Below are 25205 nucleotides of genomic sequence, written 5' to 3'. Positions count from 1 at the left end.
ATGCACTGATATTAACTTTTTGGTCGATACCGATAACCAATAACTCTTCATATTTGAAAGCCGATAACCGATATATTTGCTGATTAATCTAAAAAACAAATTTTCATATAATTTTGACATCCTGATTACAAAAACAAAAATCTCACTATTAAATCCATGTTCCAAACACACAATTATAATGTTCTCATGAACTTTATGAAGCCGATATGACTGAACTATATGCACTCAACTATATTTTCCTGTTTTGTAGTGATTTCAATCATATTTCAAGAAATGTAAAAGCCATCATGATGAACAGTGAGCATCTGAAGAGTCTCAGCTGAAGGAAATAAGACATTATTTATCGGCTTTAATATATCGGCCAAATGTTCTTATCGGGGGGATAACGATAACATAAAAAATGATCATATATCGGCCGAGACCGATATTCTGGCCGATATATCGTGCATCCTAGTTTTTTATCTGAATGCACTGTTCTTCTCCAGTAAATGCATCTTAAGAATGTTTGGATATTTGTGCTGGAAAACGCGTCAGAAACACTGCATTATTTGCAGTGCATTTCACCCAAAAAAGCAAATCTTCGGTCATCATTTACTCTCGTTTCAATCCTGAAGGACTTTCTTTCTTCTGTTCAGCATCATATCATGAAAGTGAATGTGAAATATGAAGTGTCATAAAGTCTAACTATGGTATATTGCGCTAGATTTGAAGTCCAAGAATCATGGACACATTTTACATTTCCAGGTTTCTTGTCATAGTTGAGTAAACTATTGAAATTACATTTAAATTTTGTAATTTAGCAGACGCCTTTATCCAAAGCGACTTACAAATGAGGACTACAGCAAGTGCCTCATCATGAAGATGCAAAAAACAACGCAAGAAGTGCTCAAAATACAAAGTATTTTAGAGTAGCATAAGCCAATCAAGGGTTAAAGGAAAGGGTTAACACATTATTATTTTCATGAGGTTAAGTGCTCACATTACAGCAAATACATTTTTGCATACATCTAATTGAAAGCATTTTCATTCTTGTACAGGTTTGTGTGCTGGAGCGGTGAAAGCTTGAGCTTCCTGTAGTTGAGTATTATTTGAATAATTGAATGCAGCACTTTCGTCTCCGCCAAACTCACACTGATGACCTGAGCTTTGAGCTGATGGATAATTGATGGCACATCCAGAATAGAAGAGACTGGGACACAAGCGTGTGCATGTACGGTCACGCTCGTGCAGTCTGACAGATATGAATGATGTGCATTAAGAGAGTATGTATGGCATCTTCAGGCGAGCTGGCGGTGTTGTGCCAGCGCTGGATGTGTGTGTGTGTGTGTAATACGAGTCGCTGTTACGAGCCGAACTGCACTGGAGATGCACGACACTTGCCGGCTCTCCTGCCCAGTGTTTGTTTACTGGCGCTGAGTCAGAGTTCCCCAGAGGAGCTGTCAAACACCAGACACACAGACTACAGGGATATTTACAGTCGTACTGTATGTGCAACTGAAGATCTACTGGAGAATTCATCAGAAATCATGCAACTTTTTTGTGTGTGTGTCGCTCAAATGATTTTGCATGAATTGATTTAAAACTATAGTGTATTTAATGCATTAATGCAATGCAAGCCGCTTTGGACAAAAGCATACTGTGTTTATCTGCAATATCTACTAAAGCTTGAATCAAAAATACACTCCAAACCCATGTGTCTTTCTTTATATGCACACAAAAGGAGAATATGCAAACTGTTTATTTATTTTTAGCATCACTCATGATTTTGCATGAATTGATTTAAAACTAAACTGTACATTGAAAGCATTAATGCAATGTAAGTTCTTTAGGACAGAAGCATCTGCTAATGTAAAATGTCTTCACTCTATTGGTCAAAAGTTTGGAGGAATTACAATTTTATAATGTTACCAAGGCAGCATTTTCATCCAAAATACAGTAAAAACTTTGAAATATGAATTGATTTAAAACTAAACTGTACATTGAAAGCATTAATACAATGTAAAGTCCTTTCCCACTGCGCAATGTGGCGTCGGAGTGACGTCTTTTCTATGACATTTCTGGACGTCCAGTGTCGGTCCACTGAAGGGGTTGTTTTGTAACGCCAGACGACGACATCTACCGCACGTCTAATGTTGACATCCGTGGGCCTCCGTGTGAGGGTTATTTATAGTCCAAATGTGGTCGTTTGTGGACGTCTTTTCAACATCAAATTTTACCTTGTTTTTATACATCTTCTAGAACTGTAGTCCCATGTTTCAAAAGGGCGGAGGACGTGTTTTCTGTACCATTGTATTTACATTTATGCATTTGGCAGATGCTTTTTATCCAAAGTGACTTACATTGCATTCTTATCAGTTCTTGCTTTCCCTGGGAATCAAACCCATGATCTTGCGTTGCAAGCACCAGTGCTCTACTGTTTGAGCCACAGGAAAACTATAATTAAACAATTTTTGGAAAACGATCTTAAATAATTAGTAATAATCTGTATTCATATGTATTAATCATGTTGATAAAAACAATGTTGATATTTGTTAATAAAAAATATTATATATTAATCATGTAAATTTCCTGCACCTGTCATAGACGTCCAAATGACGTCCAAAAAATGACCCAGTTCAAAGGTCAATATGACGTCCAAGTTGGGTCATGGTTGGACGTCCAAATTGTGGACCTCGTTTGGACGTTGAATAGATGTCCAGAATTGGTCATGGACCGACGGACCCAATATAGACATGATCTGCACGTCTATCCGACATCCAATGTTTAGTGGGTCAGGACAGAAGCATCTGCTAATGTAAAATGTCTTCACTCTATTGGTCAAAAGTTTGGAGGAATTACAATTTTATAAAGTTACCAAGGCAGCATTTTCATCCAAAATACAGTAAAAACTTTTAAATATTATTAGAATATAAATCGTTTTTTTGTTTATAAAATCTGCATTTTCAGCATCATTACTCCATCAGTGTCACATGATCCTTCAGAAATCCTTGATGGTTTGATGCGTAAGAAAATGTAATGCACAGCGCATAATTGAAATGCACATTAAATGGGTTTGTTGAAGTTGTGATTTTATGTGGATTTTAACAATGCAAGTATCAATTTTGGGGGCAAATTCATTCTTTTAACTATTCCATTTCCATTGAGGCCAGTGCAGAGTGTGTGACACACACACACCACACACACACACACACCGTCCTGCTGCTACTGTATAGGAGTGTGTGGGAGTTCACAAGAGAACACTGTGTACTATCACGTATGTTTCAGTGACGGTGTCGCCCACCTCTTCACGATCAGCTCTTATTAAACAATCACAATCAGCAGATCACACATCAGCCACTGCAACACTCGTGCAGTTCAACATATTACATTTAAATGGTTAAATTGATCAAATTAAGAAAAATAACAAGTTTAATGGTTTTACATGTAATGCATGTAATGAATCAACACTTCTCATAATAAATTCAGTTATGATATAAACATAATAGATTAATGCGCTGTTATAAATCACTCTATTTACTCTTAATTCATGTTGCTTCTCTTATTGTGGATGATTCATCAGTGACGTTATTATAATATTTCATGAGAATGTAATAACTACACCTCTAAAGCAACTTTGAAACTGCATTTACAACCCATTTTACTTTCATACTGTGATGAATTTCAGGATATTCATGAGAAATAAATGATTTTATCCACGAGTTTGTCGGTTTCACACCAGAGTGAGTTACACTGAATTGATATCTAGTTAACTTTAAGGCTACGTTCACACTGACAACTGTATATAACTGATATAGTTAACTTGGATTAGTTCTGATGTTACTTTAACTGCTACTTTGTAACGTTCTCCTGTATCAATGACTCGCCATACTCGTTCATACGCGATTATATAAGTAAATGTTATGTTTTATGGTTATGTGGCATTGTAATTGTCCCCCTTAGTCAATAATTATATCATCTTTGATCACCAAAATTACATATTAAAATGTTTTTTCCTTAAAAAAATGTCTTCATGCCTTAAATATCTTGAATGTAACTCGACACCCTCGCCTCATTTAGTATGCGTGGCTCTATGAATATGCAAATGAGCCCCGCCTCCACAATCACACATTGATCGTGTGATCGTGGAGGCGGGGCTCATTTGCATATTCATAGAGTCCCGATTGGTTACAAGGTAGTGTGTGACGTCAGAAACACCAGCGATTTCAAACCGTGTTTTTGAGACTGTCTTTGGTTCACTGCAGTTTTAAGCAGAAAATATTGAAATATATATATATATATATCAGATTTTTACCGTCAGATATCAGGGCTGTTGTTCTTCCTGTGGTCAAAACATGTTTGTTCAGAGCCGGTCGTGAAGAGGCTCTCGTCTCCCTGCGAGGAGAGTTGTGATTCCTGAGTCTCCTGGGGGTCGGCGGAGGATGTTTGCTCAGGTCAGAGCGATGTGAGAAACCACGGCCGACGTGCGAGGGGTGTGTGTGTGTGTGTTTTGGGTGATGAATGCGTTGGGATCTTTAGAGGAATTGCTGTAACCCACAGCTCACCTTTGGCTCGGGCCTTGACCTGCTAACAGAGATTAAAACCAGCAAAGACTGAGACACGAGGAGGACGAGATGTCCTGTCAGGAGGGAAACATTATGTCCTCCAAACAAAAACTTGAGGCTAAAGAAATATAGTTTTCTGCTGTCTGAGAATCTGATGCTATATGACCTGAACTTATATCTTGTTGGTTAAACCTGACGTGAAACTTTAACTAGTTGCTTTTGTTATAGCCGTGAGGCCAGATGCAATTGTGAAATAAAAATGGACTAAATCCTCAAACTACTAAAAATAACTTTTCCATGAATACATAATAATTTTATTTTATTTTTGCGATAACATTAAAATGAAAATATATCGGCCGATACCGATATGGTGGCTGATATACCGGTGAAACTTGAAAAATTACAATATCATGCAAAAGTTAATTTATTTCAGTAATTCAACTTAAAAGGTGAAACTAATATATTATTATATAGACTCATTACATGCAAAGTGAGATATTTCAAGCCTTTATTGGTTATAATTTTGATGATTATAGCTTACAGATGCAATTGTAACACTAATTGTGAAATAAAAATTGACAAAATCCTCAAACTACTAAAAATACGTTTTTTAAATGAATACATAATTATTTTATTTTATTTTTGAATGATATCATGAAAAAAAAGTTTTGTGGCCAATCTGCATTATCTCATTAAAAAGTAAATACACAAATTATTTATTCATAAAAACCACACATACACATGGGTCAGTAATGTTTCTCTTACATTCATCAAGGCTGCATTTATTTGACCAAAATACAGTAAAAACAGTGAAATATTATTGTAATGTAACTCTGCAGTTTTCTATGTGAATATCTAGTAAAGTGTAATTTATTCCTGTGATCAAAGCTGAATTTATCATCATTACTCCAGTCTTCAGTGTCACATGATCCTCCAGAAATCAGTGTAATATGATGATCTGATGCTCAAGAAACATTTATGATTATTATCAGTGTTGGAAACCGTTTCATATTTTTGTGGAAACCATCATACGTTTTATTTTTCAGGATTCTTTGATGAATAGAAAGTTCAACAGAACAGCATTTATTTCAAAATAGAGTCTTTTGTAACATTATAATTGTCTTTACTGTCACTGTTGATCATTTTAATGCATCCTTGATGAATCAAACATTTGGGGGATCAGTAAGTTTTTTTGTTTTTTTTAAAGAATCTGATCCATTAAAAAAAAAAAGAATTAGAGGCAGACAAATAATTGAAATCTAATAGTTTAAAATCACATGGAAACTCACTGTCCAGAACACACACATAAACAAGCGAGCGCATGCTTTGGCAGTGACAGCCCAACGTGCAGGAGATGCTGTATCCAACACGGGCGCTTTACAGATATAATCCACTGCACACACACACACACACACACACACACACACACACACACACACACACACACACACACACACACACACACACACACACACACACACACACACACACACACACACACACACACTCTAAATATAGAGCACACACACTATCCAAACGTGCATATGGACATGCATGCATGGACACGTGCGCAGACGGCGCACATATTGACATACACACACACACACACACACACACACACACACACACACACACACACACACACACACACACACACACACACACACACACACACACACACACACACACAGAGCCGACAACACTAAATTAATCCATACACAATACGAGTGCTAAAAGGCACTTCTCCTCATTGTGTGGCCCATCTGTTATGTTCTGTCCCAGCATGCCTCATTCATAATAGAATAAGGTTCATGGTTTAAAAACTCTAATCTGCTAAATGCGACTAAGAGGACATATTATACCCTTTGTCAAAGTCTTGCTGTAGTTTTCAGGCTCGACTAGAACAGGTTTTCCTGCTTGAATGTTGATTATTCTCCTCATATTCTCCATTGTTGCGGCTCCTCTCTTCCCAGTCTGTCAGGAACGCTCTGTTTACTTCCTGTCTCTATGAAGCCCCTCCTTTTGCAGAGCACACTGTGCTCTGATTGGTCGGCTGGAGCAGTGTGTTGTGAATGGTCGAGCGCTTCGACTACTAACTAACTCAACCAGGCCCCGCCCCTTTATTCTGCGTATGAATTATTATAATGAGGAATATTGTGACGTGTTCCCGGAAGAAACTCAAGACTACAATTGTTGTAAAATAAACAATGGACAAACGGTGTCTTTAAACGCCTCAGATGTAAAGTTATTCGCTGCCAAAGTGACGCCAAAATGAATGGGAGTCAGTGGAGTGCTAACAGCAGGGGGGGGTCCGCTAGCCAATGGCGGCGCCGGGGAAGCTTCAGTGTCTTCCGGAACACTGCACTCCTGGTAATAATCACCAAAAAGTCCTTTTTCACCATTTTAATAGACAAATGTTTACTGACAATGTCAATAAAAAACAATCATGCCAATAATCAAGAAGTGTAATTATGCGAAGAATTATACAAAACATAATTATGACAGAGTACATTTACTTCAATAGTTTCATATGCATAAAATAGATAAACATCAAGAATGCTGAACAGATTTCCTTTACACTTTAACATGTTGTAGCTTTAGCAACTATTTTAGCAACATATATAAATTAGATCTATAAATTGCTGAGATGTTTATTTTTAGTGTTCTGAACACGACTGGGTCATATTTCAACCAAAAATAATAAATTAATTATTTAAATTAATAATTTTTAAGTATTAAATAAGAATTACATACTTAAAAAAAAAGATATTTTGAGAAAAATTTTATTCATTCAAATAAACTCATAATGAGATCAATTAGATCAGATTAATCAGATGATTTGAAAATCCTGTGACTAAACACACATTAATCATGCCAGGACATAGTAATAGTATATATATATACCACTCTAAAAAATGCTGGGTTGTTTCAACCCAATTTTGGGTAAAATATGGACAAACCCAAATGTTGGGTTAAAAATGTAATTGAAAAATGTAACCCAATGGCTGGGTTTGTCCATATTTTACCCAAAATTGGGTTGAAACAACCCAGCATTTTTTAGAGTGTATAAATATTCAGATATATAAATATATAAGTACTCCGAGAGTGAATCAGTGTTATATTTGCATTATTCATATACAATTTATTAATATTATGAATTAGCTTTCATTTTTTATTTTTTTCAGTTTTAATTGTAAATTTATGAGCTTTAAAACACTCTAAAAAATGCTGGGTTGTTTCAACCCAATTTTGGGTCAAATATGAACAAACCCAAACGTTGGGTTAAAAATGTAATTTAAAAATGAAACCCAACGGCTGGGTTTGTCCATATTTGACCCAAAATTGGGTTGAAACAACCCAGCATTTTTAGATTGTAACATGGTACCGCATATTACACTTGATGTGTAATTCAGAAAATGACATTTATTAATGTTTTTGCAGTCCGATTGAATAAAGAGTCGAAACTTGAAACACATATGAACATGGACGTGTACACACACAGTACATTAGATCTATACATTGCTGAGATGTATATCTTTAGTCTCCAGAACACGTCATGGGTCATACTTCAAGCAAATATCAAAATGAAGCTTTTAAACGGCTTGTTATTCAGACAAAGAGTTCTTTGACCCTCCAGCTGCAGCGCGACACGTTACCGTCACCGGACGCTGGTTTCTGCACATCAGATCTCCTCAGTTTCACTCACTCACACCACGGCCTTAAAGGATTAGTTCACTTTTAAAAAAACTTTTGCTGATAACTTACTCTCCCCGATGTCATCAAGATGTCCATGTCTTTCTTTCTTCAGTGGAAAAGAAATGAAGGTTTTTGATGAACACATTTCTCCATATAATGGACGTCAATGGGCCCCAAACGGGTCAAGGTCCAGATGACAGTGTCAGCGCCGCTTCAACGGGCTTTAAACGACACCAGACGATGAATACGGGTCTTATCTAGCGAAACCATCGTCATTTCACAAATAAATAAAAAAGTTTTATAAGCACAAGCGCTCGCCTTGCTCTGTTCTGTGATGCGCGTTCGTGACGTCACGTAATACGCAGTTACGGTGAAAAGGTCACGCTTGACGAGTCAGTGTTTACAGATGTGCGGAAGGAGGACCATACACACATATTCAAATGTCTTTGTGTCAGTTTATTGGTTAAAATGCCCATCTCGTGTGTGTATCCTGGTGTTGGAATATTAAAAAGCCTAAAAGAACATTTTCGTCAGGACAGAAATGTTTTACTTTTCACAGAAGCGTGACCTTTTCAACGTAATTGTAGCCTGGCTAACGCCAGAGCCAATTCTCGTTGAGACTTGGGTCTGGGAACCACATGTGCATTTTCTCGTATTTGAGGCGTGGTTTACGAATGCCCGGCGCCGTTTATTGGGTGCTAAGAATGTCTATCAAATGCGCCTGTACGTAGCTCATAGCCAATCGTTTCCATTATACCAGATGACGTATGTAGAGCGACAGGAAGAAGATTAGACAAGGAAGAAGACGATGGGTAAGATATTTTTGTGTAAACAATGACGTTCAGCGACTAATGCCGTTTGTGCAAGATAAACGTGAGGGTCGAAGGTATATATGGATATAAACAAACTGCTTAGTTGTGTCGCAGAGATGTCGTCATCGTCTTGCTGCTCCCTCCCCGTTCTGTGATTGGTTCCCTAGATGAGGCGAAAATCTGGTCCATGGTATCCAGACTGCCTTTCAGCGTGAATAAAATCGCGCTGCGCGAAGGCAGTCTGGGGAAACCCAGGCTAACGTAATAGTGTATTACGTGACGTCACGAACGCGCATCACAGAACAGAGCAAGGCGAGCGTTTGTGCTTATAAAACTTAAACTTTTTAATTTATTTTTGAAATGAGCGATCGTTTCGCTAGATAAGACCCGTATTCATCGTCTGGTGTCGTTTAAAGCCCGTTGAAGCGGCGCTGACACTGTCATCTGGACCTTGACCCGTTTGGGGCCCATTGACTAGGGTTGCCACCTTCAGTGTGGCAAAATAAGGGACACCCATATAAAATCTTACACGACTAAACCATGTCAAATTATCCATATCCATGAACGTTAGAAATGTGGGTCTTTTATAAAGTGGATTTATTTATTTATATAGCCTAAATTAAAAAAAATATATAATAATAAAAAATCCTCCTAAAACTATAAATCCTAAAAAAAAACATATGTTGTTTTAAAATGACATTTTGTTGAAACAACCAAGTGTGACTTTTCCCCCCACACTAACATAAAAACAGATATTATTCAAATTTATTTACTTTTTTTTTTGTAGATCTAGAAAGTGTTGTCAACCGTGCAAAGTCTCACGCCATTTGGACAAAGATAAAAAAAAATTATTTCAGCAAACGTCATTTGTTCACGAGACTCAGTCGCTATAGAAACAAAGACGCTAAAATGCAATCACGCAATGAGCTTCTCTACTACGAAATTGATTTCTTAATATTTGCTATTAGTATTATCCATACTGCAGAATCCTTATGTTTTTATTCAACTATATGTGGGCCTAATGTAAAATACGGGACAAATCGCGTCCCTTATTGATTTGATACGGGACGCATCATCTTACTTGTAAATACGGGATGATTCCGTATTTTAAGGGACGGGTGGCAACCCTACCAGTGACGTCCATTATATGGAGAAATGTGTTCATCAAAAACCTTCATTTCTTTTCCACTGAAGAAAGAAAGACATGGACATCTTGGATGACATCGGGGTGAGTAAATTATCAGCAAAAGTTTTTTAAAAAGTGAACTAATCCTTTAAGTGTCTCTGTGTGCTGAGGTCAGAGGTCACGAGGAAGGTGCTGGTGTGTCCGCTTGAGTCCGGCACAGCAGACGGAGACGCTGCACACGGGACACATGAAGACTGTTATTCACAGGAGGGTTATTAGACGCTCGAGACTCTCTGTCTGCGGGAGGGCTTTTATTTGCCACTTACACAAACAACTGTCATCGGTTTAACAGTGAAGCTCAGCGCACAGGACTCGAGATTATAGTGAGACTCTGGACTCGTGATTAAACGCGAATAAACATCGACCCTTTTATGAGGGATTCGGGAACTATCTATAGTCCCATGAAGCAAACGAGGAGACGTAAAGGGACCAGGCAGCAACCTTCCGGTCTCTCTTTAAAAAAAACAACACTGAGTGCAGTTCATCCACTGGCCACTAGAGACAGAAGAGACTCAATCCCATAGACCCGCATGTTAAAATGCCCAACTTTACAGCAGAAAAAAACATGTTTACAGGCTGGTGCAAAAAGTGGTTTTGGTCTGTATAGTTAATTTTGCCTTTCATGACGACTGTGAGGGGGGTGAATTTTTTTATAAGTCATCCGTTTAAATTATATTAAGCCTTAAAGTTCTGCATAATTAAGGGCGTGGCCACTTGAGTGACAGGTGGATTGCCGCTGATGTCACTACTAGCCGTTTGTCTGCTGTCTGTTAGCGCCATATATACATAATAATGTCATATGGCGGAGTCTCGAACGGCATCACCGGCGGCCATCTTGTCACAGGCAAGTGTTCTGGCGGGCTCTGTGGTTCCTGATGTACGGTGAGTGATCTGCACGAACACACACACTCTTATCTCGCTGAAATCTTGACGGATTTACAAACGTTTGGTTTCTTACAAATGTTATTAACGGGGCTATAATTCTGGATAATTGAACATGTTGAAATATATAATATTATAATTATGTATACGTATGCAGTGTCATAACTACATCTCTGACGTTTATAACAAACCAACCCGTTTGAAAATCGGTCGAAAATTGAGCAAGTTATGGTTATTTAAAAAGTGCATGCACCATTAAAACACAATGTTACGAGTGAGCGAGCTGACTGTGACAAGATGGCCGCCAGGTGCGGACGTCGACCTCCATTGGCCAGCAGCGCGGACGAGACATCTAGCCTTTATTATGTATATCTATGGTTAGCGCCACGTCACCTCGGCTAATCCGCCTCGCTGCCCGTTTTTCGGTTGTGGCGACGGTTGGCTCCGCCCACTTTGGGCTTCAAAAATGCTCTTCGGAAACAAAATATTTTTACAGTCTATGAAAGGGACGCACTGACTGGCCACTTGGTGGCGCTATAAATGAAAAAAACACAAAAACGGCTATAGCTAAGCAATGGTCAGTCCGACTGACTTGAAAACTGGCATGCAGTGTCTTTGTCCAACGTGTCGCAATTCGCTCCGTCTGGTGTTTATAAGCAGCGCATACAGTATTGTACTACGTGTAAAATATACACAAACTTATAGTAGCCTACATTTTTGTGGTAACGTTACCTACAGTTAAAAATGTAAAATATGTGATGATAATATTGATCGAGTAAGTGAAAATATATACGCAGAATTGAGAAAATAGTATTTATGGAGATAAACTGTAGCCTCAGGGCAAACGTGTGAATGTTCACGGGGTATTTTATTTAACAACTCTAATCGTAGTTGTAAGTTGACATAATTGTCATTGCGTATGCAGAATGAGTCCAATACAATCTTCTGTTCGTGAACAGTTGTATTTCATTCATTAATCTGACTATGCATCCGTGCATTTAATCGCCATTACCTCGTGTGATAGTAATATGGATCTTGGTAGTATTTTAAGTTATATAATTTATTCTATAAACCACTATAAAAGGTCATTTTCGGCTTTCTCCGCGGCTCCCTGCACCGGGCATAATGCGAAACCGGAAGTGTCTAACCGCACACTCGCTGTTCAGAAATCCAAAATGGCGGCCCCGTGCAAGTAGTCCATTGTCTACGAGGACATTCACGTATCTCGAATAACACGGCCAATGGCTATAACTCATGAACGGAATGAGATATTTTCACCAAACTCGGCACACATATGTATGAGCTCATTCTTGACTGGCCTCTTGGTGGCGCTATAGCAATGGAAAAGACATAAATGGCTGTAATTACGCAATCCTAAGCCTGATTGGCTTAAAAATTGGCATGCGGTATCTTCGTCCAAGATGCCAAGACTGACTTTGGGGACATTCGCGTATCTTAAAAAACACGGCCGCTGTCGGCCAATTACTTTCGAGCGGTTGTCAGACGAGGGGCTCTATAAAGGGACGCACTGACCGACTCCTTGGTGGCGCTTTAAAATTTAAAAAACACAAACGGCTATAGCTAAGCATCAAAAAAGAGTGAGAGAACATTTGTGTGTGTGTGTTCACCTGTTCAAGGTTCCCCGGTGTGTGTATGAGTGTGTGGAGCGCGCAGACGGGCAGGAGAGACACCGAGGACAGTGTGAGCGTCCAGCGTGTGTGTGAGAGTGTGTGTGTGTGCGTGAGTGTGTGTGTGTGTGTTCACCTGTTGAAGGTTCCCCGGTGTGTGTATGAGTGTGTGGAGCGCGCAGACGAGCAGGAAAGACACCGAGGACAGTGTGAGCGTCCAGCGTGTGTGTGAGTGTGTGTGTGTGTGTGTGTGTGTGTGTGTGTGTGAGTGAGTGTGTGTGTGTGTTCACCTGTTGAAGGTTCCCCGGTGTGTGTATGAGTGTGTGGAGCGCGCAGACGGGCAGGAGAGACACCGAGGACAGTGTGAGCGTCCAGCGTGTGTGTGAGAGTGTGAGTGTGTGTGTGAGTGAGTGTGTGTGTGTGTTCACCTGTTGAAGGTTCCCCGGTGTGTGTATGAGTGTGTGGAGCGCGCAGACGGGCAGGAGAGACACCGAGGACAGTGTGAGCGTCCAGCGTGTGTGTGAGAGTGTGAGTGTGTGTGTGTGTGTGTGTGTGTGTGAGTGTGTGTGTGAGTGAGTGTGTGTGTGTGTTCACCTGTTGAAGGTTCCCCGGTGTGTGTATGAGTGTGTGGAGCGCGCAGACGGGCAGGAGAGACACCGAGGACAGTGTGAGCGTCCAGCCCATCATCGATGCCCATCCAGGAGCCGTCACACCGTTAGCCAGAGTCAGCGGAGACCAGGACATCAGCGAGAACACCAGCGTGCCCTGAACACACACACACACACAGAGAGAGAGAGAGTTTCTCAGAGGAGGCGGACGGTCCGTCAGCAGCTGATGTCAGTGACACACACGATACACACGATACACACGCCGGGCGTCAGGAAACGCCAGCAGAGCCTGAAGCTGCAGAGCGGCTCGTAACCGATCATGGCCTCGATGTCACGACTGAAGCGATCTGCACCTGAGGACAACACAACACCATCAGTGTGTGTGTGTGTGTGTGTGTGTGTGTGTGAGTGTGCGTGCTTGCGTGCGTGTGTACCATAAATCCACCCGATGGCCACAGACTGACAGACGGACAGCATTATCAGACTGGCTCCACTGCAGGAGAAATGATCGTAGATCTGAAACACATACAGGCCTCCCTGATCATCAGAGAGAGAGGAACACAGCGATACGTGATTCAGATGATATCTGATACATGCACTTTTATGATGGACAGATGCACTTTTATGATGGACAGACGCACTTTTATGATGGATAGATGCACTTTTATGATGGATAGATGCACTTTTATGATGGATAGATGCACTTTTATGATGGACAGACGCACTTTTATGATGGATAGATGCACTTTTATGATGGATAGATGCACTTTTATGATGGATAGATGCACTTTTATGATGGACAGACGCACTTTTATGATGGATAGATGCACTTTTATGATGCATAGATGCACTTTTATGATGGATATGCACTTTTATGATGGATAGATGCACTTTTATGATGGATAGATGCACTTTTATGATGGATATATGCACTTTTATGATGGACAGATGCACTTTTATGATGGACAGATGCACTTTTATGATGGATAGATGCACTTTTATGATGGATAGATGCACTTTTATGATGGATAGATGCACTTTTATGATGGACAGATGCACTTTTATGATGGATAGATGCACTTTTATGATGGATAGATGCACTTTTATGATGGATAGATGCACTTTTATGATGGATAGATGCACTTTTATGATGGACAGATGCACTTTTATGATGGATAGATGCACTTTTATGATGGACAGATGCACTTTTATGATGGATAGATGCACTTTTATGATGGATAGATGCACTTTTATGATGGATAGATGCACTTTTATGATGGATAGATGCACTTTTATGATGGACAGATGCACTTTTATGATGGATAGATGCACTTTTATGATGGACAGATGCACTTTTATGATGGATAGATGCACTTTTATGATGGACAGATGCACTTTTATGATGGATAGATGCACTTTTATGATGGATAGATGCACTTTTATGATGGATAGATGCACTTTTATGGACTTCAAAACAGAAACGGCCATTTGCTGTCATTATAAAGCTTGGAAGAGCGAGGACATTTTTTTTATAACTCAGATTGTGTTCGTCTGAAAGAAGAATGTCATATACACCTAGGATGGCTTGAGGGCGAGTAAATCATGGGCTAATTTTCATTTCTGGGTGAACTCTCCCTTTAACCGTGGACATATGAAGAAAGGACAGAGAGAGTTGAGATGTCTCACCGGCGTCACCATCAGAAGCCCGAGCAGAAAACAGGCTAAACACACGAGCAGGAGCAGAATCTCCCGTCGACGACCTCTGCGGACGACCTCGGGATACAGATCCGACACCGACATCATCAGCGCCTCGAGACTGACGAACTGAACACACACATGCAGCGATCAGCAGCACCGCCACAGCAGCGGCACACACACACCTGAGAGAGACGTCACACCTGAGTGTCCAGACCCAACATGATGATCATGAGGAAGAAACACACGGCCCACAGCTGAGGCAGAGGCATCAGGGAAACGGCCCGCGGATACGCTATAAACGCTAGACCAGGACCTGAAAGAGAACATGTGCAGAAAACATTCTCAGAACTTTGGCTAATGTTAGTTAAAGTTATGAACATATTCTTCCAGTAACGTTAAAGCTGCAGTCCGTAGCTTTCCCTCTTTGTCGCCATCTCTGTTTGAAATCTGCAATTGCAGTTATTCGCGGAATATATCAACTTTACGTGAGTTGTGCCTCGGCACGGCACAGCGCGGATGAACACACTGTTTACAGGAGAATGTACGGCTGTAGATTATGTCACCGCGCCGGTGTGGATACTGTCATTCAGAATCACAGATTCTACTTTTTGGAAGTATGACCAACATAATAATTTTCACCGGGAAATGTCATCTGAACAAGTAACATCCACTTTTGTTCTGACTAACTAAGGGGAAAAAAGCATTGCAATAAATCATGCTGATTAAATCTAACGATCGCTTATCATATCACGTCAAACCGTGCAAGTTATACTTTGCATTAGCATTAACACTAGTAACACTACAACACTAGCATTGTGGGGCTACATGTTTTGCAGTAGCCTACTCATTAACTGAATGAATTGCGAGAACAAGAGCGCTACTGTTACATAATTGAACCGTTAAAAATTTCTTACTTGTCCAGCAGAAAAAAAGCCGCCTCTGCGTTCGTTTTGAACCCCTTCACGCCACCTTTCAAACGTCCTTCTGATATATCACATCAAGTGCTGAGAGAAAAGCTATATATCTCCACCTCCAACATCTCACACGCATAAACTAGCCGATACTCCTTCTTTATGTGGACAGATGTGACGTAATGAAGACATGCTCGAATCTCCCGCTGAAATCCACCAGTACCACTGGAATTATTACAAGCTTACCGTTTTGAATCGAGCTACGGCAAGCAGAGAGTTTTGAACACTGGCTGGATATGTACTTGCTCAATTTTTAACCCAAAAAAGTTACGGACTGGAGCTTTTATAGAACGTGTGTTCAACATTATCTGGGGCCTCATTTATAAAACTGTGCGTAGGATCCTTACTAAAAGTGTACGTGCGCCTGAAAGCCGAAAATGGCGTACGCAAAAAAATATTCAGACTTATAAAACCGTGCGTACGCTAGAACCTGCGCAGGATTCACTTTATAAATCCCACTCCGCGGAAGATTGTGCGCACATGCGTCTCCTCCCCGAAATAACCATATATGGAGCTTACAACGCCTAGTTTTACTATGCAGATCCTCATCTGCATATCATTTACATATGATTATTCATCCACGTGATAACTTGTTTAACGGTAGGCCTACACGACATTAGGAAAATATGAAATACGGATGTGCCGTCACATTACATTAATTAAAATCATTTAGTAGCCTATCCTTGCCTTGTTTTTGAATAAATAAATCAAATAGTGTAAAATACATTTCAGAGAAAGTTTTTCTCAATCTTTTCCACTGACCAAATAGTATTTATAATTGATTTATATTTTTAATGGAAACAGATAGACCTTGTTGTGCATTAAATTTGCACAATCTGCTATTATCATGATAAGCCATTATCTCTGTAGTTAAAACATTAAAACACAACATGCTAAAGGAAAAGTGTTCAAAAGCATTGCATCCACGACAAATATTTATAGGCTATTTATTGAATAGGCCTATATATACATTTCTTTTTTTCTTCTTTTTTTTTCTTTAGTAAATTTCATGTAGTTTAAGTGTTTAACTCCATTAATGAGATTAATCTAAATGTTTATATCAGAAGTAAAACATAGTTTAAATCATTATTTTATTTAAACTGTTATGGTTAACATGCACAGTATTTATGATTAGGACTCATAATGAAGATTTACAGTTTTACTTCATCTGCCGTTAGATATGCGTCAGTTTCACTAAACGGCCCAACGAGCTCGCTGGCGCGAACATTTAAGGTATGCATATTTGCTTCAAGTGATAGGCTTGGTGAGTGAAATTATTTTTGTATTATCTTTCTGCATATGTCTAATTTTCTTTAGATTTTCTGTCTAAAAGTGACCAAAAAGACACCATCGGTGTCGCCAAACTGCTCCATCTCCAAAACGTTCGTACGCATGGGTCAGAGTTTGCGTGCAGGTGCGCACATTTTCCCGTCAAGTTTGTTTTTATAAATCACAACTTATGCGTCGGAAGTGGCGTACGCCTCTTTCAGGGCCTGTTTTGTGCGTACGCAACGGTTATAAATGAGGCCCCTGGTCTTTAATAATGTTCTCAAAACGTTTGCACAAAAACAACATTCATGGAACGATTTTCAGAACTCTTCTAGTTAGACGTTCATTTAACTTTTTTTTTTTTACATGTTACTACTTGTTACTTTTCAATGTTCTCTGAATGTTCTCTGAATGTTCTCTGAATGTTCTGAAACGTTCCCATAATCTCGCTTGCAGCCGGTCTGAACAGCAAAAGATTGTTCTACCAAGTACTTAAGATGCTTGACATGAAGGAGTTGAATCATTCTGAGACTGCAGAAGTCATAAAAAGTTGGTATTTTAAGTTGAATTTGGGGAAACCACTTGAAACATTTGTTGTGTTGTTGAGCCATTTCAATTACTTTTGTTTGATTTGTTGATTGCAAACAGCTGAAAGTCTTTAAATTTAGCCAATAAACCTGATTTGCAATGGGGGTTGAATAATTTTGATTGCAACAGTATTTGTGTTGCCCATCACGCATTGTTTCTGACCTGACTGCGCCACGTCTGCGATATCCACACCCTGCTCTTGCGCCATGAAACCGAGCACAGAGAAAATGGCGAATCCTGCAACGAAACTGGTGGCACTGTTGAGGAGACACAGTCTGAAGCAGTCCCTGAAACACAAACAGAAAGCTGGAATACAATACAACATAAATTCAGATACAAAAACATCTGTATCTAATAAAACAAAAACATTTGTTTCTAATGCCGCACCGGTGTCTGAAGCACGAGTGAAATCACGACAAACCTTTCGGCCGATGGAGACGTGACGAAAGTATCGAAGAGTAGCGTTTCAACAAGACAGAGGGCATCTACAGTCAAACCTAAATGTATTCAGACTCCTTCAACATTTCTCACATTATCACAGTTTATTCACTATAGTTTAGAAAACGGTAATAAAATATGAGCAGAACTCAGTTGATATTTGACAGGTTTAGTCCATCCTTCTGTTAGACTGTCTCACACATGAATTATGTTCATCGAACAGGACGAGGTCGAGGGACGCGAGAGAATTGAAAATAGAAAATTCAACTGAAGAACAGAACCAGTCCGCCAATCCAATCTGTATGCTAATTGTCAATCGTATGTGACGACAGTGGTCCTGACAGAAGTAAAATAACACTTCACACAGACGCACTTGATGCATTGCACTAGCGGCGCCTGGGTCATGGTTGCGATTCCCAGCGAATGCATGAACTGATTAAATGTGTTCCTTTAATGCAAAGCAAGTCACTTTGAAAAAAGCGTTCGCCAAATGCATGCATGTAAATAAACGTAAATGAATCATAAGACCAGGAACATGCATTAGAAAAGTGAACAGAGTTGTGATTGACTTCATGTTGATGTTAAATGTGTGTGAGAGGAAGGACGCACTTGTAACAGTCGTTGTTGAATTTATTGTAGCTGCCCAGAGCCGTGAGACTTCCCAGACCAATGCCGTACGAGAAGAAGATCTGCGTCCCTGCGTCCATCCATACCTTCAGAAGAGAGACACACACAACTCACCGCTTTCTGCTTCACATCAAGCATAGAAGTAAAGATTTGACTCTGAAGTTTATCTCCCGTTTTTACAAGCAGCCTCAAAAGATAAACGTGTCACAACAAGTCAATATTTAATCAAATCCTGTCCAGTTCTTGCAGACTAAAAACCGAACAAAGCAGATCGTCATAAATTATTAAATGATAAATCAAATCCTGGCTGAAGCTGCATGTGTTATTTATGTCGGTTGCATGTATAAACGTTTATCACAGTTTAAATTTAATGATGGTATAATGTCAAGTGAAAGTAATAACGCATTCAAGCTGAATACATGAGAATCTCTATCATTATTTTCATAAAAGGCTTGCAAACATATTTTTATCGGTGAAAATTATATAAAATGGTTGCAGAAAAAATAAATAATTAAAAACAAATTATTTGGTTTTGCTCTGCATGTTGGTTACACCTCACTTGATTTAATGTGAACTAATATTAATTATACAATATCAAATAAAACTTATTTTTATGCACATAAATGTTAGTATAGATTAACTGTGTCCTATTCTGCTTTTGTAAATCTGTCTTTTTGTGTGTGTCGTTGCTTTTTCGCCTCCATTGTAGTTTCTTCAGGGAACGAACACGCCACAATATTCCTCATTATAATAATTCATATGCAGAATAAAGGGGCGGGGCCTGGTTGAGTTAGTCAGTAGTGTGTTAAACTGGCGGTTATGGAAAGGGGCGGGACATTTCCCAAATACACTTGAAGCGCTCGACCAATCACAACACACTGCTCCAGCCGACCAATCAGAGCACAGTGTGCTTTTCAACAGGAGGGGCTTCATAGAGACAGGAAGTAAACAGAGCGTTACTGACAGACTGGGAAGAGAGGAGCCGCAACAATGGAGAATATGAGAAAAATAATCAACATCTAGTAGAGCCTGAAAACTACAGCAAGACTTTATAAAAGGGTATAATATGCTTCTTTAATGGATGCTGCACATATTTGTTTCTAGGCAGTACTTGTTTCACTCTGTATCTTATACAGGAGATCATGTGACGCTGTGGTACCTGTGGGTCCGTCAGCCGCGTGTGATTGGGTTTCAGGTAGTAAATAATCCCGTCCACGGCACCGGGGAGCGTCACGCCACGAACCAGCAACACCAGCAGCATCACGTACGGGAAGGTAGCGGTTACATACACAACCTACACAGAACAACATTTAAAAAACACAATGCAACAATGAACTACGACTGAAAACATACAGATTTAAATGCTTTACACAAAAATCTGAAACTGTTCTAGATCTATCTATCTATCTATCTATCTATCTATCTATCTATCTATCTATCTATCCATTCTTCATCCATCCATCCATCCATCCATCCATCCATTCTTCATCCATCCATCCATCCATCCATCCATCCATCCATCCATCCATCCATCCATCCATCCATCCATCCATCCATCCATCCATCCATCCATCCATCCATTCTTCATCCATCCATCCATCCATCCACCCACCCAACCATCCATCCATCCATTCTTCATCCATCCATCCATCCATCCATCCATCCATCCATCCATCCATCCATCCATCCATCCATCCATTCTTCATCCATCCATCCATCCACCCACCCAACAAACCATCCATCCATCCATCCATCTATCCATCCATCTATCTATCTATCAAGTCCTCGTTGAGTTGAAACATCACAATCTAGAGTTATTGGACTCTGGCATAAGGGGCATAAAGAAGGATCTTCTCTAGTGTTCTTGCAATAAATAAACGCACTACACAAACACCTTGCCGGTGGATTTGACTCCTTTCCAGACACAGAAGTAGCAGATGACCCACGCCAGCATTAGACACGAGGCCAGACGGAGGTTCAGCGAGCCCAGATGATCGACACTAGAAGACAGACCCAACACCTCACGCCTGGAGAGAGAGAGAGAGAGAGAGAGACAGAGAGAGACTCAGTACACACACACACACACACACACACTCACACACACACCATCAAACGCTTCAGACGACAATGACCCGTCATACACTCACTCCCAAAACTCAATGACTGGAGACGTGGCGTTCTCAGAGACATCGCTGGCGTTGTGTTGCTCAAAGCCCACGCAGGAATCTGGAGGAGATTATACACGAGATTAAACACATTATAAACGAGATTAAAGACATTACAGTTCACTCGAAAAATTCGAATATGGTTAAAAATGTCATTTATTTCAGTAATTCAACTTAAAAGGTGAAACTAATATATTATATAGACTCATTACATGCAAAGTGAGATATTACAAGCCTTTATTTGTTATAATTTTGATGATTATGGCGTATAGTTTATGAAAACCCCAAATTCAAAATTCGAATATTGTGAAAAGGTTTTCATAAGCTGTACGCCATAATCAATGTTGATTCCCTTGCTTCTCTCACAATTTCCCTTACTTGGATGGCATGAGATTGAAATTCAAATCGCACATTAATGCTGCTTTCTCAAATAACTGCGATTAGATAGAATAACCAAGATCTTATGATTAATCAATAATAATAATCGAGCTGTCAGTGTTAATAATAATGGCTCAAGCTAAAAAAAAAAAAAATCTGTTTTGTTTTGCTGTGTGAAAAAGTCTCTCCCAAATCCCTGCCCTTCAAAATCAGTGTGATGTTGCTCTATGGGTGGGGAATGAGTGTCAAGACGTTTGGATAATGGAAATGAGCTGGGCCAGAATCCTGCTAAAGCTTGGCCCAATGCGCTCGTATGACCACACAGATGACCACACACTGCCGGCACAGCCAGAAACCCTCCAGGAGCTCGAGATATGAGCATGTGACGTGTGTGTGTCACCTGTGTTCCAGGTGTTGTTGCAGTGCGCCCAGGGAAGCCGCGTCTGGAAGCTGTTGACCAGGTAGAAAAGCGCCCAGGCCAGAATAATGATGTAATACACACAACTGTGTAAGATCATCACCTGACTGGCGTAACCCAGACCTGCGATAACCCAACCATCCAAACACAAGCATAATCACAGGGAGAGTTCACCCAACAATTAAAATTAGCCCATTATGTACTCGCCCTCAAGTCATCCTAGTGTATATGACATTCTTCTTTCAGACCAATACAATCTGAGTTATATTAAAAAATGTTCTGGCTCTTCCAAGCTTTATAATGGCAGTGAATGGCCGTTTCTGTGCTATCCATCATAAAAGTGCATCTGTCAATCATAAAAGTGCATCTGTCCATCATAAAAGTGCATATATCCATCATAAAAGTGCATCTATCCATCATAAAAGTGCATCTATCCATCATATGATGGACAGATGCACTTTTATGATGGATAGAAGATGCACTTTTATGATGGATAGATGCACTTTTATGATGGACAGATGCACTTTTATGATGGACAGATGCACTTTTATGATGGATAGATGCACTTCTATGATGGATAGATGCACTTTTATGATGGATAGATGCACTTTTATGATGCACAGATGCACTTTTATGATGGATAGATGCACTTTTATGATGGACAGATGCACTTTTATGATGCACAGATGCACTTTTATGATGGATAGATGCACTTTTATGATGGACAGATGCACTTTTATGATGGATAGATGCACTTTTATGATGGACAGATGCACTTTTATGATGGATAGATGCACTTTTATGATGGACATATGCACTTTTATGATGGATAGATGCACTTTTATGATGCACAGATGCACTTTTATGATGGATAGATGCACTTTTATGATGGATAGATGCACTTCTATGATGGATAGATGCACTTTTATGATGGATAGATGCACTTTTATGATGCACAGATGCACTTTTATGATGGATAGATGCACTTTTATGATGGACAGATGCACTTTTATGATGGACAGATGCACTTTTATGATGGATAGATGCACTTCTATGATGGATAGATGCACTTTTATGATGGATAGATGCACTTTTATGATGGACAGATGCACTTTTATGATGGACAGATGCACTTTTATGATGGACAGATGCACTTTTATGATGGACAGATGCACTTTTATGATGGACAGATGCACTTTTATGATGGACAGATGCACTTTTATGATGGACAGATGCACTTTTATGATGGACAGATGCACTTTTATGATGGACAGATGCACTTTTATGATGGACAGATGCACTTTTATGATGGACAGATGCACTTTTATGATGGATAGATGCACTTCTATGATGGATAGATGCACTTTTATGATGGATAGATGCACTTTTATGATGCACAGATGCACTTTTATGATGGATAGATGCACTTTTATGATGGACAGATGCACTTTTATGATGGACAGATGCACTTTTATGATGGATAGATGCACTTTTATGATGGATAGATGCACTTTTATGATGCACAGATGCACTTTTATGATGGATAGATGCACTTTTATGATGGACAGATGCACTTTTATGATGGATAAAACAGAAACGGCCATTCACTGCCATTATAAAGCTTGGAAGAGCCAGGACGTTTTTTAATTTAACTTGATTACAATGATACAATGATTGTATTCGTCTGAAAGAAGAAAGTCATAGACACCTAGGATGAGTTGAGGGCGAGTAAATCATGGGCTAATTTTAATTTTTGGGTGAACTATCGCTTTAAAACTGCAATGCACAAACTCAAAATAAAAAGGTGCATTTACAAATAAAAACAAAACAGACACACTTCCATCACATGCAGATTTTGGGCCTGTGTACTAGCTTAGTCATGTGACTTTAGCGCTTTACACAAAACAGATTCAAAGCAGCTTCACAGTAATAAACAGAGTTGCAAAATTCATCAACTGTGTTTCTTTAAACAAGTCAAACATGTAACCTGCAAACAGCGGGCAGATATTCCTCCACGCGCCGACTCCTCCCAGACTGGTGAACTGACCCAGCGCCGTCTCCAGCAGGAACAGAGGAACGCCACACACAACCAGGAATAACATGTATGGCACAAAAAACACACCTGTTCGAAAGTATTATGGGATTTAATGTCATAAACAAGACATACAAGAGCATGCATATTGTTTTGTGATGTTTACAGTGCCTCACCTCCTCCGTTCTTGTAGCACAGATATGGGAATCGCCATACGTTCCCCAGACCGATAATCTGCCCGGCAACAGCCAGCAGATATTCAGCTTTACTGGCCCACTGACCGCGAGCCTGGAGCTGGCCACCGCCTGACCTCTGACCCCCAGTGATGACATGGCCAGACACACACCTGTAGACAGGTCACAGAAGCAGTGTATCGGGACAGTGTATGACTGGGACTGCTTCTGGGACCTGAAAAACACACACACACATCGTTAAACTTACATGACAACGTTGTGTGGCTGTGATTTCATGCTCTTCCGGCCACATGGACACAGTTATCAGCTGGGCTCGTGTGTGTGTGTGTGTGTGTGTGTGTGTGTGTGTTATCTGAGATGTTTAGGGAGGGGTGTGTCCCTAAATAGGCACTAATGCGAGCAGCACATTTAGCAGGAGTTGCTGCTTATAATCCCTTATAACATGGTAACCGAAAAACTTTGACCACACAGTTCCTTCAAAACATTCAGCATATTTACATAGTTTATAATTTCCCAAATACGTACAATACCAAATAAGATTTGATCGAAACACAGTGAGTTATAGAAAAAAAGAGGGATGAATTGTCATTAAACTGATTCAGTGCTGATTAAAGCAGCCAGAAGTAACTTGAGTTACGTGATCAGATTACTTTTTCAAGTAACTAGTAAAGTAACTTTATAAAGTAACATTTTAAAAGCATTACTTTTTCAATGTACAACAAAATATCTAAGCTACTTTTTAAAATAAGTAACACTGGTTACTTTTTCACATTTATTGACTGACAGCTCTCCTGTCCTCATGTTGAGAGAAATAAAGTGAGGTGTGTGTGTGTGTGTGTGTGTGTGTGTGTGTGTGTGTGTGTGTGTGTGTGCGCACTGTGTGTAAACATGATGGTTATGTGAACATACATTTACTCATCTCACTTGCATGAAAACTTTCAGTATTCCTTAAAATGAATAAAAACAGAAAAATGCAATCTCAGAATTGATTTAACTATATTAAACTACACAAATATACTTTATGTATTTAATCTCACTTTATTAACCAATGTTTGTACAGCTGACCTTCAATGA

At 39.6% G+C, this 25205-nt stretch overlaps 1 protein-coding gene across 1 annotated transcript; it reads right to left on the bottom strand.

Annotated features, from left to right (window-relative positions):
• Positions 1 to 13333: 13333 nt before the first annotated feature.
• Positions 13334 to 24411, bottom strand: LOC307000215 (sodium- and chloride-dependent GABA transporter 2-like; the record flags this gene model as incomplete). Its single annotated transcript, XM_079615645.1, has 14 exons — positions 24379 to 24411; positions 24114 to 24283; positions 23893 to 24027; positions 21888 to 22028; positions 21092 to 21170; positions 20839 to 20971; positions 20104 to 20238; positions 18927 to 19030; positions 18042 to 18166; positions 15252 to 15364; positions 15040 to 15177; positions 13788 to 13890; positions 13606 to 13706; positions 13334 to 13510 (listed from the first exon to the last, which is right to left on the bottom strand). Coding segments are annotated over exons 1-14 (1683 nt in total), but the record flags the coding sequence as incomplete, so codon positions are not given.
• Between the last annotated feature and the right edge of the window lie 794 nt (positions 24412 to 25205).

This window comes from Phoxinus phoxinus (genome assembly GCF_949152265.1).
Source record: "Phoxinus phoxinus genome assembly, chromosome: 6".
Lineage (NCBI taxonomy): Eukaryota > Metazoa > Chordata > Actinopteri > Cypriniformes > Leuciscidae > Phoxinus > Phoxinus phoxinus.
The sequence above is the reverse complement of the archived record's forward strand: the minus strand, read 5'-3'. Positions and strand labels throughout refer to the sequence as shown.